The sequence below is a fragment of the Hyperoodon ampullatus genome (genome assembly GCF_949752795.1).
Source record: "Hyperoodon ampullatus genome assembly, chromosome: 15".
NCBI lineage: Eukaryota > Metazoa > Chordata > Mammalia > Artiodactyla > Ziphiidae > Hyperoodon > Hyperoodon ampullatus.
Window position 1 is genome coordinate 16,865,581 of NC_136928.1, and position 24,225 is coordinate 16,889,805.

At 43.9% G+C, this 24,225-nt stretch overlaps 1 protein-coding gene and 1 pseudogene across 2 annotated transcripts; both read right to left on the reverse strand.

Annotated features, from left to right (window-relative positions):
• Nucleotides 1–279: 279 nt before the first annotated feature.
• LOC307064134 (lysozyme g-like protein 2) lies at nucleotides 280–8,043 on the reverse strand (the record flags this gene model as incomplete). Its single annotated transcript, XM_079720627.1, is given in 6 exon segments — nucleotides 280–398; nucleotides 1,766–1,898; nucleotides 1,900–1,905; nucleotides 2,790–2,986; nucleotides 3,988–4,128; nucleotides 8,034–8,043. Coding segments are annotated over 6 exon segments (606 nt in total).
• Nucleotides 8,044–8,627: 584 nt separating this feature from the next.
• Nucleotides 8,628–17,306, reverse strand: LOC307064136 (lysozyme g-like protein 1; annotated as a pseudogene). The gene is made up of 5 exons: nucleotides 17,264–17,306; nucleotides 12,195–12,299; nucleotides 10,826–11,015; nucleotides 8,975–9,112; nucleotides 8,628–8,788 (listed from the first exon to the last, which is right to left on the reverse strand). The product of its transcript is annotated as a lysozyme g-like protein 1 (transcript).
• Nucleotides 17,307–24,225: the final 6,919 nt, after the last annotated feature.

Genomic DNA, 24,225 nt, shown 5'->3' on the forward strand with positions numbered 1-24,225 from the left:
ACTCTTAAGAATATGCTAAGAATATGTCACTTACTATGATATTTACATTTACTGCACAATAATTATGCATATGTTTATGCATATTTCATGGGAACCATAATGTGAACTGGGTGGATTTTCCTTTTTTATGCTTATTTGCATGAAGAAAAGTGAGAAATGAATTTTCTGTCATAAGTGCAACCATTCCTTTGCCAGTGTTGGGTACAACACAACCATATCAAACCCTCAAAGAAGGGCCATCTGAGCACCTGCCAACCTGGCCCACCCACAGAGCTTTGCCTAGAAGCCGTGTCTCTTATAGAATTTAGCTCGAGCTATAATATCACCGATGAAGTCACTGTCTATGTCCACGGGGGTGGCAATGGCTTCAGTTCCTGACTTGAAGGCTGAGAGACCACCTGAAATGAAACCAGAGGTTCAGATTAAAAGATTAACTTTCAGCAGAAATAAGCTATGAGCATTCCCGGGATGTCAGCCCTCCAGGGAAATCTTCCAAAGCAGACAGTCCCAGCTCCTCTTTCCCCCTTTCCTCTCCTCCTGAAAGGATCCATTTCCTCAAGAATCACTGAAAAAATTCCAGATTGGTTTCCTTCTCTTTCTCTTTTTCTGAAGACTTTTGTTTTTCTTGCTGCAAAAGTCAGATTTGTTTCTTATTTAGTGCAGGCCTGGCAAAACTAGATCCCCAGTAAATCTTCAGTCTAAAACTGCTTGTAACATTCTCTCAGTCATTCAAGAACTCACTCATTTATTCATTCATTCATTCATTCAATAAAATTTTTTAAGCACCTACTATGGACCAGGATGTGTGCCACACTGAGTGCACAGTGCACAATGATGCTCAAGACATACTCATTCCTTTGTAGGTGTATGTGTGCAATATGCATGTTTGTTCATATGTGTATTATCCCCTAGAAGGTTAATCTTCAGTAGTTACTCATGTGTTTACCATAATTGTGCTCTGCTCGGATGTCTAGAGATAAAGACCCCTGGTCCTGATCCCTGCCTTCAAGGACTTTGAAATAGAAAATAGAAACTGTTTATTTGAAATTAAGGCCATAAAATGTAAAACTGTTTATTTGAAATTAAGGCCATAAAAGGAGAGAGGTATATACATACCATGGGCCTATAGGAGGCAGACTTAATAAGAATTGGTATGGCTGGATGTGAAGGGAGAAGGAACCAGAGAACCTAAGAAAAAAATGTTTTTTCTGGCTGGGATGACTGGGTATATTATAGTGCCTTTCACAGAGATAGAAAATACAGAAGAAAAAGCAAATTTATAGTGGGAGGCTATTGGGTTAGTTCAGTCTGGGAGATGCTGAACCTGAGGGGGTCTGTGATCAGCCGAGCAGGGATTTCCGCCTGGACACATCATGGTACCTAAAGCCCTGGTGTCACTGAGGATGCTCAGAGAGTGAAAACTTGTTCAAAAAATTCAGAAAGTGGGTAACAGCTTCTTGCACCAGGGGGAAAATAACCCATCAGAGGAAGGCAAACATATTCTTTGAAACAATCGCACTAACTCTCAAGGTATCACTCAATGGCTCAATAACCAATGAGATGTAATAAGAACACCCAACGTCTGGCAGAAGGGGAATGGAAATTGGGAATGAAGAACACTCTAAGGAACTCAGTGCTTCAGAGAACACTAGGGGTCCTCCCAGGCCCACTGCTGACCCTATGGACACAGGCCCAGGGAGGCCCAAGGTACACGTGGCCTTCTGGGCTCTCACTCACTGTTCTTCTAAACAAAGCACTGGTCTACCTTTAAGGTATTGAGCCACACTCCACGTGGGGAATTTTTTCTGGATTGCCTTAATTCTGTCTGTGAGAATCCCAACAGCCTGCAAAAGGTGTTCTTTGCTGTCCCAGGTACCAACAGGTTGATGGATTTTTTTTATCAAGCTAGAAAATTCAGATAAGAATGTCAACATCTGGATGGAGCAACACATTTTTCTGCTGTCCTGATTTCTCCTCTTTATGTTCAAGGTCATAGACACTGGCCTTATCCCCTTTCTTTATTCCCACAGAATCAATTCTAAAAGTCCTTTCACAGAAAAAAGAATCAGAGAAACACAGTAAGATTTGGGAGAAGTGTATGTGGCATAGTTTTAGTTAAGCACTCAAATATAGAAAAAAAAAGAAAAAGTTGTTTCAAAACAAATAATGAGCACCCAAAGTCTAGATATTTGCAGTCAAAAATAACTGGAAGGCTAGAAGTCTGGGTTTCTCAGACAATTTAAAATAAAGCCTGGGGGAGTTCCCTGGCGGTCCAGTGGTTGGGACTCAGTGCTTTCACTGCCGGGGCCTGGGTTCAATCCCTAGTGGGGGAACTAAGATCCCTCAAGCCGTGTGGAATGGAATAGAATAGAATAGGGGAAAACCTGGAAGCAAATATCCTGATAATTTGGGTCCCCTTCCTCCAATTTGCCTAAAGGACAAGTTGGTTCAAGTAGGGTTTCATTATAATGTTTTGATCTACATGGATGAAATTTACTATTGCATGAACCTCAAAGGGATACCTGTAATAGTACCCTTTATAAAATTTTCTCAATTTAAGTACATTGCATAATATTAATTACAAATTGTAATTACAAAACTCATAAGATACTTTAAAAAAAGGATATCCAATAACTGGTATATCTTGACACGTTTACAGAAATCCCAGTGGCAATTATGCAAATACCAGTGTTTTGAAGCCTAGGATAAATGCAGATAGATTTCCAGTTTGGGGTAGCTTCTGTGAGGAAGCATGAAGTGGGGCTGATGGAAAGTTTCTAGCTGAGTACCTGCATCAAGCCAAATTTAAGTCCTTTGTGGTCCCAGGCGTCTTGCCGGACGGTTCCGCCATGGCTTTCTCTGGAACTGATGGCTGCAATGAGAGCAGGGTCCATGCAGTGCCTCAGCCCAACTTCTTTGATTAGAATTTGGTAAGACTTGAAGACCTTCAAATCCATCTCAGCAAACATTTCAGAACCACGGATGCCTACACCAATAGAAAATAAACTGTTTCCTCCACTCCAGAGGAGACCCCTTTTTCAAAGTTTAATAAGTTAGCCACAGGTCCTGACTGTGGCCCACAGGCTTGGGACAACCATTTTAGGACATTTTTTGATCTCTGATTGCATAAACCCAGAAAGGTCCTCAGCCCCAGATGGATACCACTTCTGCTTTCTTTCTTGTTCTCTTTTCTGCCACATCTGGTGCATTGGGAAAAGTCTTGGACTAGAAGTCAGCCAACCTATGTTTGAGTTTGGTTCTGACACTACCTAGCCCTGGGCCCTTGGGAAGTCTCTCCTCCTTGCTGAGCCTCGGTTGTCTGATCTGTCAACTGGGAAGGTAGGATTAGATTGACCTTGTAGTTGCTTCCAGCTCTGACATGCTAATACTGAGACAACATGAAGAAGACTTCGGATCAGAATTACACAAGAGAGGACATACAGAGAGGGTTGCTTAAAATGCTCATGCTGTAACCTGAAGTAGACACAACAACAAACGAGAAAACAAAGCCAGAATTTGATACGTTATTTAAGCAATCATTCCAATATGTAGAAATAAACACATCTCGACCAGGTTTGGAAAGGATGAAGGGAAAATGAAAAGAAGCAGCTTGATAGGGGAGTCAGGGTTCTGTTTTTCTCTCTCTCTCTTTTTTTTTTTTTTTTTTTTCGATATGCGGGCCTCTCTCTGTTGTGGCCTCTCCCGCCGCGGAGCACAGGCTCCGGACACGCAGGCCCAGCAGCCATGGCTCACGGGCCCAGCCACTCCGCAGCATGCGGGATCCTCCCGGACCGGGGCACGAACCCATGTCCCGTGCATCGGCAGGCGGACTCTCAACCACTGTGCCACCAGGAAAGCCCTCTCTCATTTTTAATTTTGATATTACTGCTATAATAATGAACTTCTCAAAATTAAGCTACTTCCTAAGAAAGAATCTGAAAATGATGAAAGGGGGCTAGCCAAAGGCTTGCCTGGCTTTACACTCACTGCAGGCAATCAACCTGGTGATATCACAGGTAGCACCAGAGGTCTCCATGGTCATGATGTCACTGTAGCAACCATGGTACAGGCGGGAATGCAGGCGAGGGTTCATTGAATGGGTGAAGGAGCATGAGCCCCTGGAAGTGCCTGCGGGGCACAATGATCATTCACATGAAGCCTGCGAGAAAATACTGCTCAGAGTTGCTCTCATGAACATCACTCAACCAACAGCAAAGCCATAGGCTTAATCCTCCCCAAGCCCCTCGCCAAGCCCCTCCCCCAAGACCCCCAGAATGGCTCACCAGACAAAACAGAACAGAAGATTCCCCCTTCCCACTCCAACCTTAAAAAGTTTAATACAGCACTTAATTCTAAATGTTGTGTAAAGTATTATGACAGTCAGTTCTTATAGGTCTCAAAAACATTTGCTGCAATCTTGATCAGGGTGAAAATTGCCAGTAGAGCTTTTGTTTCTTGTTTTTTGGGTTTTTTTATAATTGTATACACACACATACATACATATACATGAAATATTTTATTGTTGTTAGCTTTACAAAAACAGGGTCATATTATTCACACTTTTCTTTTTTTTGAATTTTATTTTATTTATTTTTTTATACAGCAAGTTCTTATTAGTCATCCATTTTATACACATCAGTGTATACATGTCAATCCCAATCGCCCAGTTCATCCCACCCCCACCCCCACACCCCGCTGCTTTCCTGCCTTGGTGTCCATACGTTTGTTCCCTACATCTGTGTCTCAATTTCTGCCCTGCAAGCCGGTTCATCAGTACCATTTTTCTAGGTTCACATATATGCATTAATATACAATATTTGGTTTTCTCTTTCTGACTTACTTCACTCTGTATGACAGTCTCTAGATTCATCCACATCTCTACAAATGACCCAATTTCATTCCTTTTTATGGCTGAGTAATATTCCAATGTATATATGTACCACATCTTCTTTATCCATTCATCTGTCGATGGGCATTTAGGTTGCTTCCATGACCTGGCTCTTGTAAATAGTGCAGCAATGAACATTCGGGTGCATGTGTCTTTTTGAATTATGGTTTCCTCTGGGTATATGCCCAGTAGTGGGATTGCTGGGTCATATGATAATTCTATTTGTAGTTTTTTAAGGAACCTCCATACTGTTCTCCATAGTGGTTGTATCAATTTACATCCCACCAACAGTGCAAGAGGGTTCCCTTTTCTCCACACCCTCTCCAGCATTTGTTGTTTGTAGATTTTCTGATGATGCCCATTCTAACTGGTGTGAGGTGATACCTCATTGTAGTTTTTTTTTTTACATCTTTATTGGAGTATAATTGCTTTACAATGGTGTGTTAGTTTCTGCTTTATAACAAAGTGAATCAGTTCCACATACACATATGTTCCCATATCTCTTCCCTCTTGCATCTCCCTCCCTCCCACTCTCCCTATCCCACCCCTCTAGGTGGACACAAAGCACCGAGCTGATCTCCCTGTGCTATGCAGCTGCTTCCCACTAGCTATCTACCTTACGTTTGGTAGTGTATATATGTCCATGCCTCTCTCTCGCTTTGTCACAGCTTACCCTTCCCCCTCCCCATATCCTCAAGTCCATTCTCTAGTAGGTCTGTGTTTTTATTCCTGTCTTAGCCCTAGGTTCTTCATGGCATTTTTTTTTCTTAAATTCCATATATATGTGATAGCATATGGTATTTGTCTTTCTCTTTCTGACTTACTTCACTCTGTATGACAGACTCTAGGTCTATCTACCTCATTACAAATAGCTCAATTTCATTTCTTTTTATGGCTGAGTAATATTCCATTGTATATATATGCCACATCTTCTTTATCCATTCATCCAATGACGGACACTTAGGTTGTTTCCATCTCCGGGCTATTGTAAATAGAGCTGCAATAAACATTTTGGTACATGACTCTTTTTGAATTATGGTTTTCTCAGGGTATATGCCTAGTAGTGGGATTGCTGGGTCATATGGTATTTCTATTTGTACATTTTTAAGGAACCTCCATACTGTTCTCCATAGTGGCTGTACCAATTCACATTCCCACCAGCAGTGCAAGAGTGTTCCCTTTTCTCCACACCCTCTCCAGCATTTATTGTTTCTAGATTTCTTGATGATGGCCATTCTGACTGGTGTGAGATGATATCTCATTGTAGTTTTGATTTGCATTTCTCTAATGATTAATGATGTTGAGCATTCTTTCATGTGTTTGTTGGCAGTCTGTATATCTTCTGTGGAGAAATGTCTATTTAAGTCTTCTGCCCATTTTTGGATTGGGTTGTTTGTTTTTTTGTTATTGAGCTGCATGAGCTGCTTATAAATTTTGGAGATTAATCCTTTGTCAGTTGCTTCATTTGCAAATATTTTCTCCCATTCTGAGGGTTGTGTTTTGGTCTTGTTTATGGTTTCCTTTGCTGTGCAATAGCTTTGAAGTTTCATTAGGTCCCATTTGTTTATTTTTGTTTTTATTTCCATTTCTCTAGGAGGTGGGTCCAAAAGGATCTTGCTGTGATTTATGTCATAGAGTGTTCTGCCTATGTTTTCCTCTAAGAGTTTGATAGTTTCTGGCCTTACGTTTAGGTTTTTAATCCATTTTGAGCTTATTTTTGTGTATGGTGTTAGGGAATGATCTAATCTCATACTTTTACATGTACCTGTCCAGTTTTCCCAGCACCACTTATTGAAGAGGCTGTCTTTTCTCCACTGTACATTCCTGCCTCCTTTATCAAAGATAAGGTGACCATGTATGCGTGGGTTTATCTCTGGGCTTTCTATCCTGTTCCATTGATCTATCTTTCTGTTTTTGTGCCAGTACCATACTGACTTGATTACTGTAGCTTTGTAGTATAGTCTGAAGTCAAGGAGCCTGATTCCTCAGATCCATTTTTCGTTCTCAAGATTGCTTTGGCTATTTGGGGTCTTTTGTGTTTCCATACAAATTGTGAAATTTTTTGTTCTAGTTCTGTGAAAAATGCCAGGGATTGCATTGAATCTGTAGATTGCTTTGGGTAGTAGAGTCATTTTCACAATATTGATTCTTCCAATCCAAGAACATGGTATATCTCTCCATCTATTTGTATCATCTTTAATTTCTTTCATCAGTGTCTTATAATTTTTTGCATACAGGTCTTTTGTCTCCTTAGGTAGGTTTATTCCTAGATATTTTATTCTTTTTGTTGCAATGGTAAATGGGAGTGTTTTCTTGATTTCACTTTCAGATTTTTCATCATTAATGTATAGGAATGCCAGAGATTTCTGTGCATTAATTTTGTATCCTGCAACCTTATCAAATTCATTGATTAGTTCTAGTAGTTTTCTGGTGGCATCTTTAGGATTTTCTGTGTATAGTATCATGTCATCTGCAAACAGTGACAGTTTTATTTCTTCTTTTCCAATTCGTATTCCTTTTATTTCTTTTTCTTCTCTGATTGCTGTCTAGGACTTCCAAAACTATGTTGAATAAGAGTGGTGAGAGTGGACATCCTTGTCTTGTTCCTGATCTTAGTGGAAATGCTTTCAGTTTTTCACCATCCCACTGTCTTTTAGAGATCACACACCTGGTCTCAGGACTTAATGAAGCACAGGTTCTTTATGTCTCATTGCAGAAAGAATTCAGTGAGAGGCAAAGTGATAGGTTATAATTAGATTTATTTAGAGAGGTACACATTCCATAGACAGAATGTGGTCCATCTCAAAAGGTGAGAATGGCCACAGGGCATGGGGTCATCTCAGAAAGTGAGAGCAGCCCTGGGAGAAACACACTCCATGGAGTGTGGGCCATCTCAGAAGATGAGAGGCCCCAAAATATGGGGTGGTTAGTTTTTATGGGCTGGGTAATTTCATAGGCTAATGAGTGAGAAGATTATTCCAATTATTTTGGAGAAAAGGCAGAGATTTCCAGGAATTGGGCCACTGTCCACTTTTTGGCCTTTTATGGTTGGCCTCAGAACAGTCATGGCACCCCTGGGTATGTCATTTAGCTAATGTATTACAATGAACATATAATGAGGCTCAAAGTCTGCTGAAAGTCAAACCTTCTGCCATCTTGGACCTCGTTGGTTCTAACCAGTTTTTGTCGTGTCCTCAGTGGCTATGTCATTTTTATAAAGGTTGTGCCCTTCCCTCTTTTTGCAAAACTATTCCCCCCAGCAGATGGGACTGGCTACCCTCTTACCCTTTTTCTCATCAAAAGTTTTCAATTAAAATTTGAAACTATGATTTTTATCAAAGAAATCAGTGATAGAGTTGCCACATAAAATAACCACATGCCCAGTTATATCTGAATTTCAAATAGACAATGCATAATATTTTACTATAAATGTCTTCTAAATATTGCATGGGACTTACACTAAAAAAAATCATTTTTTATCTGGAATTCAAATTTAACTGGGATTCCGATATTTTTATTTGCTAAGTCTGACAATGCAAGCCAGTGAGACACAGGATTCATTTCACAGAAGTCCACATTACAGCTCACATCCGTGGAAATACCTTTAAAGAGACACAGCCTTTTATTTGCACACACCAGACCGCAAAATGCAGATAATAATTCTTTAATGTGATTCATGATATTTTGATGACATTTGGGTCAAACTCAGATTCAGAATTACTGGCCTCATTGGCTAATTTTATCTGTGTAACAGCTGAAGCTGCCTGCATGATAATGATCTTGGGTCTGAGCTGAAGCGCTGGAAGCCCTGTCTTTTGAAGTATTTGGCTCGTGCAAGGACATCATTGCAGAAGCCACAGCTCAGGTCCTGGCTGCTTCAGGTGTAGTCACAGAGTCCACCTGGAATTTGTGAGATGGGTTAATGCCAAGCCCACAGCCCCTCGCTGTGGCAGGGTGCTCAGCAGTTAACTCAGATTCTCTTTCCTAGTTGCTTTCTAGGAGGCAACTGAGGTTTGGGAGAATCTGGTGCAATGAATTATGTTTGTACCTATTAACTCCATGCTGGGAAACCAACCCATGGGTTACACAAAGCTCTCAGGTGCTGGTCAGGGGTCCAGGTTGGAAACCTTCTCTGGATTTCTTTGATTCTAACAGTCAAGACCTCAGTCATCTGGGAAACCTGGGCCTTGCTGATCCAGGAGGTGGGGCATGAAGGCCAGGGTCCTGTGAGGAGAGAGGCAGAGGGTAATGCAGCTTCCTGGGATCAGGGCTACTTTTTCATTTCCCTTTTTCTCTCCTCCCCTTTGGCAGAACCATTGCCACCTTCAATCTCCCTGAGGATAGATAGTAAAGCTACAAGTTTAGGCAAAGGACGGGACGAGCAGACATTTCACAGCTGTTTTCAGGGTAATGGTGAGAGACAGAGTTGGAAACCAGAGGTGACAGATGTAGCGTAGGGACCAGTCTGATGCCCTCTTTCAGTGCTGTAAGCATAAACCTTCTAAACAGATCAGAAAGGGGATTTTCTATCTGGACTTGTAACTCTCCTTTCAGATAATCTGAATGTCTAAAGGTAACTTTTCTACACTTTCTTGTACACCATGTGGGTTTCACCATATGTAGGAGAAATGTCTGACTCTGGGGAGTTCTTTCTTCATCATCAAAGGAGATGGACTCATCCTTTACAAAGGAAGCAGAACAGGGCAGGAGAAATGATGCCTGCCCTGACATCACCAATGATGTCCTCGGTCCCAGTACTGCATTTTCCAGCTGCTGGGTGACTTTGTGGCAATGACTTTGTCCTCGCAAATCCACTTCCTCACTTGTAAAGGGCAGATGACTTGCCTCCCCCACCGACTTCATCTCATCAGTTTATTGGATGGGTCCCCACATCAAAATAAAATAAAGTATTTGAAAGTACTTTTAAATTGTCAAGCGTCATGTACTTTGGGAAGCCAATTTAAAGATCATTGAGGAGTACATTTTCCTAAAAGCTTAAAGTATGAGTGCAATATTTATAAGTTTCCAAACGGCGACAACAATGTGAAATGCATAGGAAAAACATGTCCTCGGGCTTCCCTGGTGGCGCAGTGGTTGAGAGTCCGCCTGCCGATGCAGGGGACGTGGGTTCGTGCCCCGGTCCGGGAAGATCCCACATGCCGCGGAGCGGCTGGGCCCGTGAGCCATGGCTGCTGAGCCTGCACGTCCGGAGCCTGTGCTCCACAACGGGAGAGGCCACAACAGTAAGAGGCCCGCGTGCCGCAAAAAAAAAAAAAAAAAAAAAAAAAAAACATGTCCTCATTACGTCCCTTGCATCACCAATTCAGCCAGCACAGAGTTTATTCGGCAGTGGTGTTAATGAACAACCCGTTCCCTGGAAGTTTCTATCAGGCAGCAAGTGATACCAGGCAGAATTAGTGCAAATCCTCATAACTAAGAATTGTGTAGAAATAAGACAAGGGAAAGGGAATTCAGTATTTGTTGAGAATCTACCAGATACCAAGTGCTTCTTTACATTATTTCATTGAATCTTCATAACAATTCTCTGAGATGGCATTTTTCAGATGAGGAAACTGAGACCTAGGGAGAGTGAATGATTTATCCAAGGTCACATGGTTACAAAGTAACAGAGCAAGAATTCAATCTGTGATCTCTCTCCTGCACAATCACCTTACTGGAAATCCAGAATAGGGTTTGGTTGCTGACAGCCTGGAAACACAGCATAATTTACTTTGAAAAGAAATTGTGGCTCTAAACGAAGCAGGAATGTTGCTGTTCACATCTCCCAGGTGGAGCTGTGGTTCTCACAACTCCAGGGAGCATCTTTTACTCCGTATTCTGTGGAGCGGTGCTCCAGCGATGCCATCAGCAATAACGAATGTGAAGGAGTCCCTTGGGGTTGTGACAAGCCACACGTCATGATTGGTGGCAGGTTACCTGCACCACCCTGGCTCCATCGCCCATACTGTCCGCATTGACCAGGACGTTACCACCATGAGACTCCTGGACAAGACACCAGCGATCACGGCAGGGTCCATGCAGTACTTTAGGCCAACTGTACACATGATGGGCTGATATCACAGGAGGTATGGCATGTCTATTTCATCCAGCCTTTCAGAAGCATGAACTCTTTTTTGTTGTCTGTTTCTTTTTGTTTGTTTGTTTGTTTTTTGCGGTACGCGGGCCTCTCACTGTTGTGGCCTCTCCCATTGCGGAGCACAGGCTCTGGATGTGCAGGCCCAGTGGCCATGGCTCACGGGCCCAGCCGCTCCACAGCATGTGGGTTCCTCCTGGACCGGGGCATGAACCCGTGTCCCCTGCATCGGCAGGCGGACTCTCAACCACTGCGCCACCAGGGAAGCCCCAGAAGCACGAACTCTTAAAGCAAACACAGAAGGAAGGAGGCAGCTTGGTGTGACTCATGCTGAGACAGGAGTTCAAGAAGAGAGAGAAAATACACTCCAGGGACCTGGTCAGTGGTCTAGGACTGAGAAGCCCAAGTTTTGGTCTGAAATCCCTTGTGGCCATCCCTAGACCTGAGATTATGAGTCTCCTCCTTTGAGCTTGCGTCCACATCCCCTGAGGAGTGTCCTTTGTGCTCCTCAGCTGGGCTCTCAGGGGCTGCTCTGGCCCACCCTGGAAAATTCCATGGGCACAGACACCATCAGCCCCATCATAAGCATCCCAGAGTGACCCAATAAAATGTACCTGTCCATCAGCTACCATGTGACAGAATAGGAGAGAAAAGTTCTCCCAACTCTTCAAGGAGTCCTTGGAGAGTTTCCCTGGCAGGTTTCCTCATGCCTGCCCACCTTTCTGCCCTAAAGTGACACCCAGAATCATGTGAGCTTAAACCTTTATGAAATAACGAGAAATGGCAAAATGAAGACCAGTACTAATTTACCTGGCTAGCCCACTTTCCTGGTTTCATAAGCACTCTCATCCACCTTACATCAAACAAAGCTGTCAACACTGTAAAGTAAGTGCTATTCTCACCCTTCCAGTGGATGCTCAGGAGACCTGAGTGACTTGTTGAAGCCCCAGAGCTAACACTCAGACAAGCTCTGTGGACCCCACGTCCAGTGCTCTCGCCATCACTCTGCTGCGTGGGGCTGTGGGAAGTAGTGGGAACCTAAAGGATATGCTGAGAGGATCAAAACTGTGGGGAAGGACAGGAAGGCTTGGGGTGGCATCTCAAGGGAAGGGACAAAATCCTGTGGAAGCCACGCTTGCCAAAAGGAGTCACCTTCTGAGAGAAAGAGGAAGAAGAGGAGGAGGGCAAGGTGGACAGTGAGATGATCAATACCACAGTATTTCAGGCCTCGACATCTTCCAATCCCGCAAGAAGCCCCAGAGGTGTAGAGGGTCTGGAGGTCTCCATAGCGTCCCCAACTGCTGCTTTCAGATGAGCCTACAAATGGAGAAAATGTCAGCCTAAGACATTGAACTAGTAATTCTGATCCTGCTTCTATCCATCATGAAGTGATGTTAATAAAAATAACTGGGGCTTCCCTGGTGGCGCAGTGGTTGAGAGTCCGCCTGCCAATGCAGGTGATACGGGTTCGTGCCCCGGTCCGGGAAGATCCCACATGCTGCGGAGTGGCTGGGCCCGTGAGCCATGGCCGCTGAGCCTGCGCGTCCGGAGGCTGCACGTCCAGAGCCTGCGCGTCCAGAGCCTGTGCTCCGCAACGGGAAAGGCCGCAACAGTGAGAGGCCCACATACCGCAAAAAATATATAATAATAATAATAATAATAATAACTGTACTAAAATCAATGACAACAGGAACTCAATTTGCCATGGAAACACTTTTGAAATTTACAGTATGGCAACTAAGTGATCACAGATACTAACTTCTTACCTCCTCTTCCATGGACTCGAGAACAGTTGGAGCAGTTATACTACTTGCAAAGCTCTGGGGCTGAACAGTGCTGTTGGGTGGGTGTCTTAGAATCAAAGCAGAGATTCTGTGTTCCCTGTAAACTAGTCCTCATCTTGTGTCTTAGGTGAGCTCGGCACTTCTCCCTCAAATACTCCTAACTCATTGGTCTGGTGAGATACTTGTGTTTGCCCTGGAGAGACATGTAGTATGAAGCCTGGTCCTCCCTGGGACCTCAACCCAGACCCAAAGTAAAGGCACAGCTGGTAAACTGGGACTTGGAGTTGGCTTCCCCTGCTCTGGTGTGCACTTCTAGGTGGGAGCCTAAGACGACAAAGGGGGGAGGATACGTTGTGAGGTCCAGGACCAGGTCTCTATGCCGGGGCTCCCTCTTTCCCCTTCTTCCCTTTCTCTCTTTGCCCTTCCATCTCTCTCCCTAACTTTCACTGTCATTCTAGTCACTGAAGGGGAGGGCATTGTCTAGAATTTATAATTCACACCACAAGGAGGGCACATGAGCCAGCAACAAGTTACCTACAGGGGGCAGGAAGCTGCCCCTTGACAGAATCATCTCGCTATAATCAGCCTGTAAGGACTTCTCATTAGATTACTCTTTTAGATTAATTTAATCTTTGACTAAATTAGATTATATCCTCAAATCTTAATGATATGCAGATCTTTGGAAATATATCTGTTGCACATCATCATCTGTGTACTGTAGGTTTATGTAAATGCATTTTAAAGTTCTGTTTTCTTACTAAGAACTTCATGGGATTGACATCTGAAAATACTGGTATTTTGGAGTAAATACTTCTATTTTAAAATCTTGTGATGAGTAATCTAAGAGAAATGAGGAAATGAAATGACTTGGTCTTTTATGAGTGTACTAAAAATTAAATGAGCCAACAGTTCCTTGTTTATTTTTTAATCAGTGCACTTTTTATCTTTATAATTGGTGACAAATACCCTTAATAGTAGTTGGTTGTGTCACTCATTACTCCTTGCCCTGTAGTCTCTCCCTAATCACATTATAGGCTCCCCAAAGTTTCTTTTTCTTTTCTCTTGTAACAGTCTTTATTTTAAAGTCCATTTTGTCTGATATGAGTATTGCTACTCCAGATTTCTTTTGATTTCTATTTGCATGGAATACCTTTTTCCATCCCCTCACTTTCAGTCTGTATGTGTCCCTAGATCTGAAGTGGGTCTCTTGTAGATAGCAAATGTATGGGTCTTGTTTTTGTATCCATTCACCCAATCTATGTCTTTTGGTTGGAGCATTTAATCCATTTATGTTTAAGGTAATTACTGATAATGTATGTTCTTATTGCCATTTTGTTAATTGTTTGGATTTGTTTTTGTAAGTCCTTTTTCTTCCCTTCCTTTTTTGTTCTCTTGTGATTGTTGACTAACTTCAGTGTTGTGTTTGGATTCCTTTTTCTTTTTTTGTGTGTATCTATTATAGATTTTCGGTTTGCAATTACCATGAGGATTTGATATAGCAGTCTGTATATAAGCAAGATTGTGTTAAGTTGCTGGTCTTTTAATTTCAGATGCATTTCCAATATCCTGCATTTGTGCTGTCCTCACAATTGCTGATTTTTTTTTTTTTTTTGGTACGCAGGCCTCTCACTGTTGCGGCCTCTCCCGTTGCGGAGCACAGGCTCCGGACGCGCAGGCTCAGCGGCCATGGCTCACGGGCCTAGCCGCTCTGCGGCATGTGGGCTCTTCCTGGACCAGGGCATGAACCCATGTCCCCTGCATCGGCAGGCGGACTCTCAACCACTGCGCCACCAGGGAAGCCCAACAATTGCTGATTCTGATATCAAATTTGTGTGCAGATGATTTCCTACCTTTACTGTATGTTTACCTTTACCGGTGAGCTTCTCCATTTGTAATTTTTGGTTTCTAGTTGTGGCCTTTTATTTTCCACCTAGAGAAGTTCCTTCAGCCTTTGTTGCAAAGCTGGTCTGGTGGTGCTGAATTCTGTTAGCTTTTGCTTGTCTGTAAAGCTTTTGGTTTCTCTGTTGAATCTAAATGAGAGCCTTGCTGGGTAGAGTATTCTTGGTTGTAGGTTCTTCCCTTTGATCACTTGAAATATATCGTGTCACTCCCTTCTGGCCTGCAGAGGTTCTGCTGAGAAATCAGCTGAAAACCTTATGGGAGTTCCCTTGTACATTATTTGTTGCTTTTCCTTTGTTGCTTTTAATATTTTTTCTTTGTCTTTAATTTTTGTCAGTTTGATTACTGTGTGTCTTGGCATGTTCCTCCTTGGGCTTATCTTGCCTGGGACTCTCTGCGCTTCCTGGACTTGGGTGACTATTTCCTTTTCCATGTTAGGGAAGTTTTCAGCTATTATCTCTTCGAATATTTTCTCAGGTCCTTTCTCTCTCCTCCTTCTGGGACCCCTATAATGTGAATGTTGGTGCACTAGATGTTGTCCCAGAGATCTCTCAGACTGTCCTCATTTACTTTCATTCTTTATTCTTTATTCTATTCCACCACAGTGATTTCCACCATTCTGTCTTCCAGCTCACTTATCTGTTCTTCTGCCTCAGTTATTCTGCTACCGATTCCTTCTGGAGTGTTTTTCATTTCAGTTATTGTATTGTTCATCTGTTGTTTGTTCTTTAGTTCTTCTAGGTCTTTGTTAAACATTTCTTGAATCTTCTTGATCTGTGCCTCCATTCTTTTTCCAAGATTGTGGATCATCTTTATTACCACTACTGTGAATTCTTTTTCAGGTAGATTGGCTATCTCCACTTCCCTTAGTCGTTCTTCTGGAGTTTTATCTTGTTCCTTCATCTCGAACATATTCCTCTACCATCTCATTTTGTCTACCTGTCTGTGATTGCAGTTTCCTCCACAGGCTGCAGGGCTGCAGCGTTTCTTGCTTCTGCAGTCTGCCCCCTGGTGGATGAGGCTGTCTAAGAGGCTTGTGCAGGCTTCCTGGTGGGAGAGACTGGTGCTTGCCCACTGGTGGGTGGAGCTTGGTCTTGTCCCTCTGGCGGGCAGGGATGTGTCAGGGGGTGTGGTTTATTGGCCAGCTGTGTGTTCAGGAAGACTTTGAGCAGCCTGTCTGCTGTTGGGTGGGCCTGTGTTCCCACCCTGTTGGTTGTTTGGCCTGAAGCATCCCAGCACTGGAGCCTACAGGCTGTAGAGTGGAGCCAGGTGTTGGTGAGAAAATGGTGGCCCCCAAGAGGGCTCACACCAATGAGTACTCCCCAGAACTGCTACTGCCAGTGTCCTTGTCCCTGCAGTGAGCCAGAGCTGCCCCCCACACCTCCACAGGACACCCTCCAATACTAGTAAGTAAGTCTGGTCCAGTCTCTTATGAGGTCACTGCTTTTTATCCTGGGTCCTGGTGTGCACAAGACCATGTGTGCACCCTCCAAGAGTGGAGTTTCTGTTTCCCCCAGTCTTGTGGAATTCCTGTGATCAAACCCGGTTGGCCTTCAAAGCCAGATTCACTGGGGGCTCCTCCTCCCATTACCAGACCCCAAGCTGGAGAGCCTCATGTGGGGCTCAGAACTTTCACTCCTGTGGGAGAACTTCTATGGTATAATTATTTTCCAGTTTGTGGGTCGCCCACCTGGAGTGTATGGGACTTGATTTTATCATGATTGCACCCCTCCTACTGTCTCATTGTGGCTTCTTCTTTGTCTTTGGATGTAGGGTATCTTTAGCACTTTTTTGTTGATGGTTGTTCAGCAGTTAGTTGTGATTTTGGTGTTTCCATAAGGCGAGGTGAGCTCATGTCTTTCTACTCTGCCATCTTGTCTCCTTCACCCAAAGTTCTTTATAGTCCCAAAATTCCTTGTAAAATTTTAAAAAATATTTGTTGAATGGATGGTTCAAGAAAGAAAGGAATGAATGCAAGGCTGGCCCTATCTGAGAAGTTTTTAAAATTCAGAGCCAGGAAAAAATTTGCTTCTCTTGAGGAACTATGCTTCCTACTTTTCTTTGTCCAAAAAAAAAAAAAAAAAATTACCTTTTCCTCTTTGCCCCAGTTGCAACGAACCTTAGGACCAAATCTGAAATTCAAGCATGGCAACGATGTCAGCCTCAGTGGTTAGCTGAGTCCCATCTCCTTGATCCCAGTGTTGCTAGTTTTTTATTGAATTACATTAGTTTTACAATGGTAAATCACGTCAATGCTTCTGTAGAATTATATGGTCTGTTAATAAATTCAATAAATACTTCTGGTGAACGAATTTTTATAGAGAAACAGTGAGCATTTTTCAATGATATGGATTTAAAGTCTGGCCCAAGCAATGCTGCTGTAAGTCCACCCCACATTCTGGAGAACCCCCTCCTTTTGTGAGGCACCTGGCAAGAGGCTGCTTGTCAGTGGCTGTTAGCAACTCCAGGATTTGTTGAACAGCTTGGTGGGAAAAAGAACATTTTCCACTGCAGTTTTAAGTATCAGAAGTACCACTATGTTCCCATGCTTATCTTTCCCATCTCCAAGGTCATTTGGGAAAAATACAACACACTCACCAGTAAAGGCAAGAAGGCCCAGAAGTAGCCACAGCACAGACATATTGAGGACTTGGCACTATGGATCCTAAAATGATTTTAAAATAGAAATTAGCTCAAAGATATGAAGATATCAATTGTTGTCATAACATTATGTAGTGTTTCTATGGAAAGATGTGAAAAGAATGAATGTGTGTCCCCCTGTCTGAACTAAGAAAATTAATTATTTGAATCCTAATGAAATAAGCCAGAGTGGGACATGTACTCCATCCATCCTTTTAATTAGCTTAAAAATGATGAGACTCCTGCTCAGCCCACAGGGACTCAACATACTGTCGAGTTACCAAATACAGGTTCTTTTAGGAAACCAAGATACTTTGATTCTCAACGCTGAGAAATATGGAGATCTGACTGCAGATCTTGAAAAGCCAATTTCTGATGCATGTAGCTTATCCCAATAGCCTCTTCATTATCAAAAGATAATACCAAAAGTAGAATTTCTTATCAGTGCTTCTCTTACTTTGGGTTCTTTTTCCTTCAGTTAAGAGGAAAGGTTACACTTTCCTTGGTGCCTTGCCATAGTCTTTGCTTTGGTTAGAAGGAGTTGGAAGACATTCCCCACTGCTCTAAGCCCCCAGCCTGGGAATCTCAGACCCCTTTTGTCACCTTGAGCCATGTTTCCCGTTCTCCCTCTGTAGGACTCCTAGGCAGGAACAAACCTGGGCCAGAGCCTGGGGAGACCAATAAACAGGCTATGTCCACCAGCAAAGTCAAATCCTCATGAAGTCAGGTCATGATAGGAGTCCAGGATTGAACTCATATGGGGGTCAGCAGACAAGAGATTGGACAACTGGTCACCATCAAGCGCTTGCTCTCAAATACTTTCTCATCCCAGCCATTCCTCTAATCACCTTCCTCGTGTACAAAGAGCCCTGGTTCCCCCACTAGCTACCAAATGAATATACAAATGCCACCCAGAATAGCTTGCCGCTGACCCCAGGGGATGCCTGAGGAGCCAGCCACCTGCCCCCAAAGCCTCCACCTTCCATGAGCCCCTTCTACTGCTGGCTGCTCCCATCATCTCCCTTGGTCAGCTGAGCTTGGCTATGATCCTTTTGAGTTATTACTATCATTACAAGTGGGGTGTGTATATTGGCACTTTCATAATGCTTTTCTCATCTCTTTTGTTTGAAGGTTAGTATTATGGGTGGTTCCTTCCAAACACCCAGGAAGAGAATATGTCAAGATGAAGAAGAGGTATTAAGGAAGTCATTTGAATTAACAAAAAGCCATGCTTTTTGTTTTTCTTCCCTACAACATTGAGATGGTCTATCTGATTTCCCTTAGTTGAGTAGAAAATGTCGTGCCCAGTCCAGAACACCAGAAAGATACAGGAACTTTGAATTTTAGCTGTGTTTACAGGAACTCTAAGATATAGTCACCTAACAGGAATCACCCACTGAGCCCCCAGCACTGAATGAGAGAGGACACTCCATCCCAGGAAAAAGAGCAGAGAAAGAGCCATGTAGGTACAGGAAAAGCTCATAGTTTCATCAAAGTGTATATTTACAGAGGCTTCTCACTGGCTTTATGGAAAGGACCCATCAGAAAAAAGGACTGCTTGCATCCAGATGCAAAACCCAGAGCATTTTACTCTTTATACTGCTTTTCCAGGGAAAAAAATACTTCTTGGAAACACAAGTGGAAAAACTTAGCTTTTATTGCAACATGAAAGCTCATTTCATTTTCCAAGCATGGAACTAAATGTCTGTGTTGCGTAAGCACTTGAATGAAAAGAGTCTGTGTAAATACATGTGCCAATGACTTAGGAACACAGAGTTACTTTGGTTTGTTTGTTTTTTTTCAGTTACATCACGAAAGAGCAAGAAGTGACAATAAGACATCAACATAGCATATTGAAGGAACCCAAACTCTGTGACCCAACTTTCCAGGTGCCGAAAAGGAGTCTATGTTCAGAAGGGAGTGTTGAGGCGTCACTGGAGTGTGTGTGGGGAGAGTCCATTGGTCACCCAGGACTGATCCGGTCAAACCCCTGTGGCTCCAGACACTTGGAACCATTATCAAAACGTCAGGTCAGTCCAGCACTGTGTTCATGATGCCAAGCACAGCATCCACTGCAGCATCCCTCTTCTCCCTTTCTGGAGAGCAAAACTGTGACAGACAGCATGGGGGTGTCAAGGTGTAGGGCTCGTTGGAAACTGACAATCTGAATACCATTTGGGGCCAGTCCAGGTTCCTGGTGGCCTCCACTCACCCTTCCTCCACTGAGCACTTTTAATTCTCAAAGCAGTGTTTAGATTTGCAAGGTGTCATGGACCATTTCCTCGTCAGTTAAACAATGTTTCTGGAAAGATGGAAATAAAGGTCTTTGGTCTTTGTAGTTCTCTCACAAGACAACCCCCGTTCCCTTTCCATGAATGTTCTCCCAGATTTTCCCCACTAACCTTGAACCATAGGCATCCCAGGTCCTTAGGGTCCTCCAACCAACCTGGAAAAGGTGCCGTGTTAACAGCCTAAGGTGCTGGGAGATGGAGGTGGCCCTGCCCCATCGTGCCCCACCCCACGTGGTCCTGGAAGGACTGAGAACTGCTCTCGACACACACACCAGGCCGGTCTCCTCTGCTTCACGTTGTACTGTCACCCTGACCCCGGTTTTATTGCTAACTCAGCTTTCTTGCTTGCTCCCTATGGTCTGAAAGGCCTTTCCACTAGCATCACATCTTAGTCATATTCCCTCTCGCTCTCCCTCCTCACACACACCCTAGCATTGCCCCGCAGACTGCTGTGCACCAACAGGCCTTAAATGAAAATAACAGCAATGACAGTCACATACATAAAATGTTTCTGCCACTAGGACCACATTTTCTTGAGGAAAAATCTAACTTTCTAGAGTCAGATATAAGGCTCCTTTTAAACTCACTTTTTGCAGGGTTGCATTTTCACATGGTGCATGAAAATACATATTTACTGAATTTGGATTGTGAGCAAGGATTGCCAGCCTGGAAGGTTCGATCACTTCTCTTCACTCTCTGCAGGCAAATCCTTTCCTGGTTGAGAGAAACCTGGGAAGGAGTTCCTTCTCTCCCTTCGGCCTCTGTGCCTGCTTTCCTCACTTTGCCCATCTGGGATTCCCAGAGTTGGGAACTCCAGGAAGGCTCCTCTCCCAGTGCGAAGGACTGTCCCAGGAATATCCCGTTCTGAACAAAGATCAAATCTAAGAGACTGTGGTCTCTCTTCCATCCAAGGCTCTTGAAGCCTGTCTAGCCTTTGACTCTGCCAAGTTTAAGCTGTTAGACTTGTTGGCCCTAGATCTTTCACAGCCTCCAGAGAAGATAGGAGTTTGTTATCAAAGCGTCACTTAAGGTGGGTGGGGTTAATGAAATAGGAGGGAGCCTGAGGGTGGGGGAGAGGTTACATCTGGAAAAACATAAACACCTCTGTCCTTTGGCTTTGAATTCACAAAAAAACACATCTCATATGGCCTATAACAGTTCCCATTAAATGCACACATGTTTCTGTTCTCCCATTCTTTCTTTCGCCTGTGCTCACAAATCCAAAAGTAACTATATACTTAAATTAAAAGAAATCTAAACATGTATAAGTATTGTAAAAAAAATCATTCTATCATCTACATAATCTTTTATAACTTGCGTTTTCTTTGCAAAGTTCTTGAGTTTTCTCTGACTCCAACTTTTCTTATTTATTTAGCAGCAGAGACACAGTCATTATCAGTTGATCAACATATCCTGGATTTTTCATGCTAAATAGAGCTGAGCAGAGTTCCACCTCTCACCTGTTTTCAGTGAGCTCTTGTCCTTAGCCCATCACCCCTTATATAGAGTCCCTGGCCTGCTGCCTCTTTCAAAAAGTGTTGACTTCACCCTCTTACTAAGAGATTTATGGCTAAGTCTTACAAATTATAGTAATCATCAAAGAATTATAAAGACCTTGAACTTATATAGGGCCTTTTATTCAAGGACGTCCTGACATTTTGCAAACATTAAGCAATATTATTTCCTGCCACACCTCAGAGGGCAGATCCTAGTTCTATTCATTTTGACATTTCTGGTCCTACACTTGTTTTTATTTGCACCAGTTTCTGGGAATGGGGCCAGGTAGGAAGGAAGGAAGGGAGGAAGGGAGGGAGGGAGGGCGGAAGGAACTGAATCTGGAGTGTTAGAAACTCTTATTCTTGGTGTGTATTTCAGGCAAGCAGAGCCACACCTTAGGCTGAATGATGCTCTTCTATACACATCTAATACCTACAGTTTGTTCCTAAATGTCTACCCCAATAGATACTTCAAGAGGGTTTATATGAAATTTCCAGGAAAGACTCCTTGCCCCAGATTGCCCAAGGGATGAGTTCCATAACTAAAACAAGGAGCCTCCTCCACCACCATGCCCTATGCCGCAGCTCTACTGAATGGCTTGATCTCCCCCAAGCAGCCCCATCATTTGCTCTCTGCCTATGGACAGGCTCCTCCCTCTGGCAGAAATGCCCTCGGGGACAGGACTGTGTGTCATTTGTCTTTACAACCCTAGCACCTAACACCCTGCCCAACACATATGAGATACTCAATAAAACCCATGGAATAAATGGGTTGCGCATTGGCTGACTTGTTGCTCATCTGTCTCCTCTGCATCCCCTGCCTTCTCCTGGGTCCCCTGCCCTGCCACTCCTGGAATGTGTGAGAGCAGTGAACTTGGCGGCTTCATTCATGACTGAGTCCTCAGAGACCAGACCAGAGTCTAGCACATTGTGTGTGTTCGGTAAATATTTGTTGAATCAGTCAATGCATGAAGAATCTTCAATCTCACCCAGCAAGGTTCCGATTGGGCCTCCAACCTCGCATTCCAGGTTGGTTTCCATGCTGCCTGGTAGGTATTTCAGCCTGAGAACAACCTGCGAGCAAGAACTGGGCCTTTTTTCCTGTATCCCCTAAATGGCACATAAGAGGTATTCGGTAGATGTTGATAGAATGAATAAATGAACCAAAGGATATTTATGACTTGGGGAAGTCACTGACTCCGTATTTGCAGCTCAGACTTTGGGGACTGGGATTTCCTAGTTCACTCCCCATGGCGGAGATGGTGAGGCTACGAGAAGACAGGGCACTCTGAGCAAGGATCCAGACCCAGAGACCAGGAGTTCCTGAACTTTACATTTAGGGCGAGGGTGTGAGAATGCTGGTCTCCTCTCTGTTGTTGGCAGAGTTGGGATAAAAAGCAGATAAATAATGTACCCCACTAGAAGCCATATCCCTACCAAACAATGGAATCCTTTCTCTTTATTTTGTCTACCAAGGTCTAGCACACACCAATGACAACTCAAATTTATTAGAGTGTGTGAAAATTCGGGAAGGCCCTGGCCCCATCTGCAAAAACACCACGTCACCAGGGCCAATCAAACCCAGTGCCGAGGATGCACATCAGCATCCTGGAAGTTTCTCCTCTGGCTGGCAGCCAGCATGTTGCCTGGCAACAGCTCCACGGAAATGATGCACACCAATGCCCTCAGGCTCATTCAGTCCTCAGCTACTCTGTATGGACAACCTCCCTTTCACAGACCTGGCGGACACTCAGTGGGGAAGCTGGGGCGGAGTGCGGGTAAGGACAGGTATTGAAAAGAAAGCTTGTTGCGCCTGTTCTTAAGTGAGACTAAATATTAGAAACAGCTGAAGATATTCCCTGCCATGCCCCATACAATTCTGACACCAGTTCTGAGGTGTGTGTTTTTTTTCCATCCCAAGCAGTTCTGTGACACCAGCTGAGTCCTATAATTTAACTCAATTCTGACACTATTTACCTGGAAATCGTATCAGATCCCAAACATTAAGGTCTCAGTCCTATAAGACTGCCCTCCACCCCCATCTCCAACTTCAGAAGCCAATTTTTGTGTGTGTGTGTGGTACGCGGGCCTCTCACTGTTGTGGCCTCTCCCGTTGCGGAGCACAGGCTCCGGACGCGCAGGCTCAGCGGCCATGGCTCACGGGCCCAGCCGCTCCGCGACATGTGGGATCTTCCCAGACCGGGGCACGAACCCATGTCCCCTGCATCGGCAGGCGGTTTCTCAACCACTGCACCACCAGGGAAGCCCAGAAGCCAATTTTAAGTCCAGGTTGCACCTGGTCTTCTGACCTACCGGCTGTAGATCAGAAGTTCCAACGACCTCTCCTTGGGTTCCATTAATTTGCTAGAATGGGTCACAGAACTCAAGAGAACCTTATACTTACTAGATTACCTATTTATTTCAAAGGCTATAACTCAGGAACAGCCAGATGGAAGAGAGGCTGTAGGGCAAGGGATGGGGAAGGGGTACAGAGCTCCCATGACCTCTCTGGGACCACTCTCCCCACATCCCCACATGTTCACCAACTCAGAAGCTCTCTGAACCCTCTCCTTTTGGGTTTTATGGAGGCTTCATTGCAGAGGCAGGATTGATTAAATCATTGGTTATTGGTGACTGAACTCAAGCTTCAGCCCCTCTCCCCTCCCAAGTAGAGGGGTGGGATTGAAAGTTCCAGCCCTAAAATCACCAGATTGGCAACCAGCCCCCATCCTTAGGGGCTTTCATTAAAATAGCAAAAGACAACTTTATGGTTCTCATCACTTAGGAAATTCTGAGGGTTTTAGAAGCTCCGTGCCAGGAAGGGGACAAATGGAGGGACCAAGCTAGGAACCCAGGCTTAGGCTAAGAGCCAAACATGTTTCCCCCTAGATGCGGCTCCAGGTGGCATTTGGTCCTGAAGTTATGGACAGTCTCTTTTAGGCAGGGGCTTCCTGGACTCTTCTATTCAGTCGCTGCCCTACTCAGTGTTTGACCTTTCCACCACTGTCAGTCCTGAGTGGAGCTCCTGTCTTTGGTTGCTATTCATGTCTCTGGGAAATGGCTTCTCACGGACCCTGCTGATTCTTCGATGACTTCTAATTCCTCCCACCCTAAGAATCCTCGTGACCTAAGA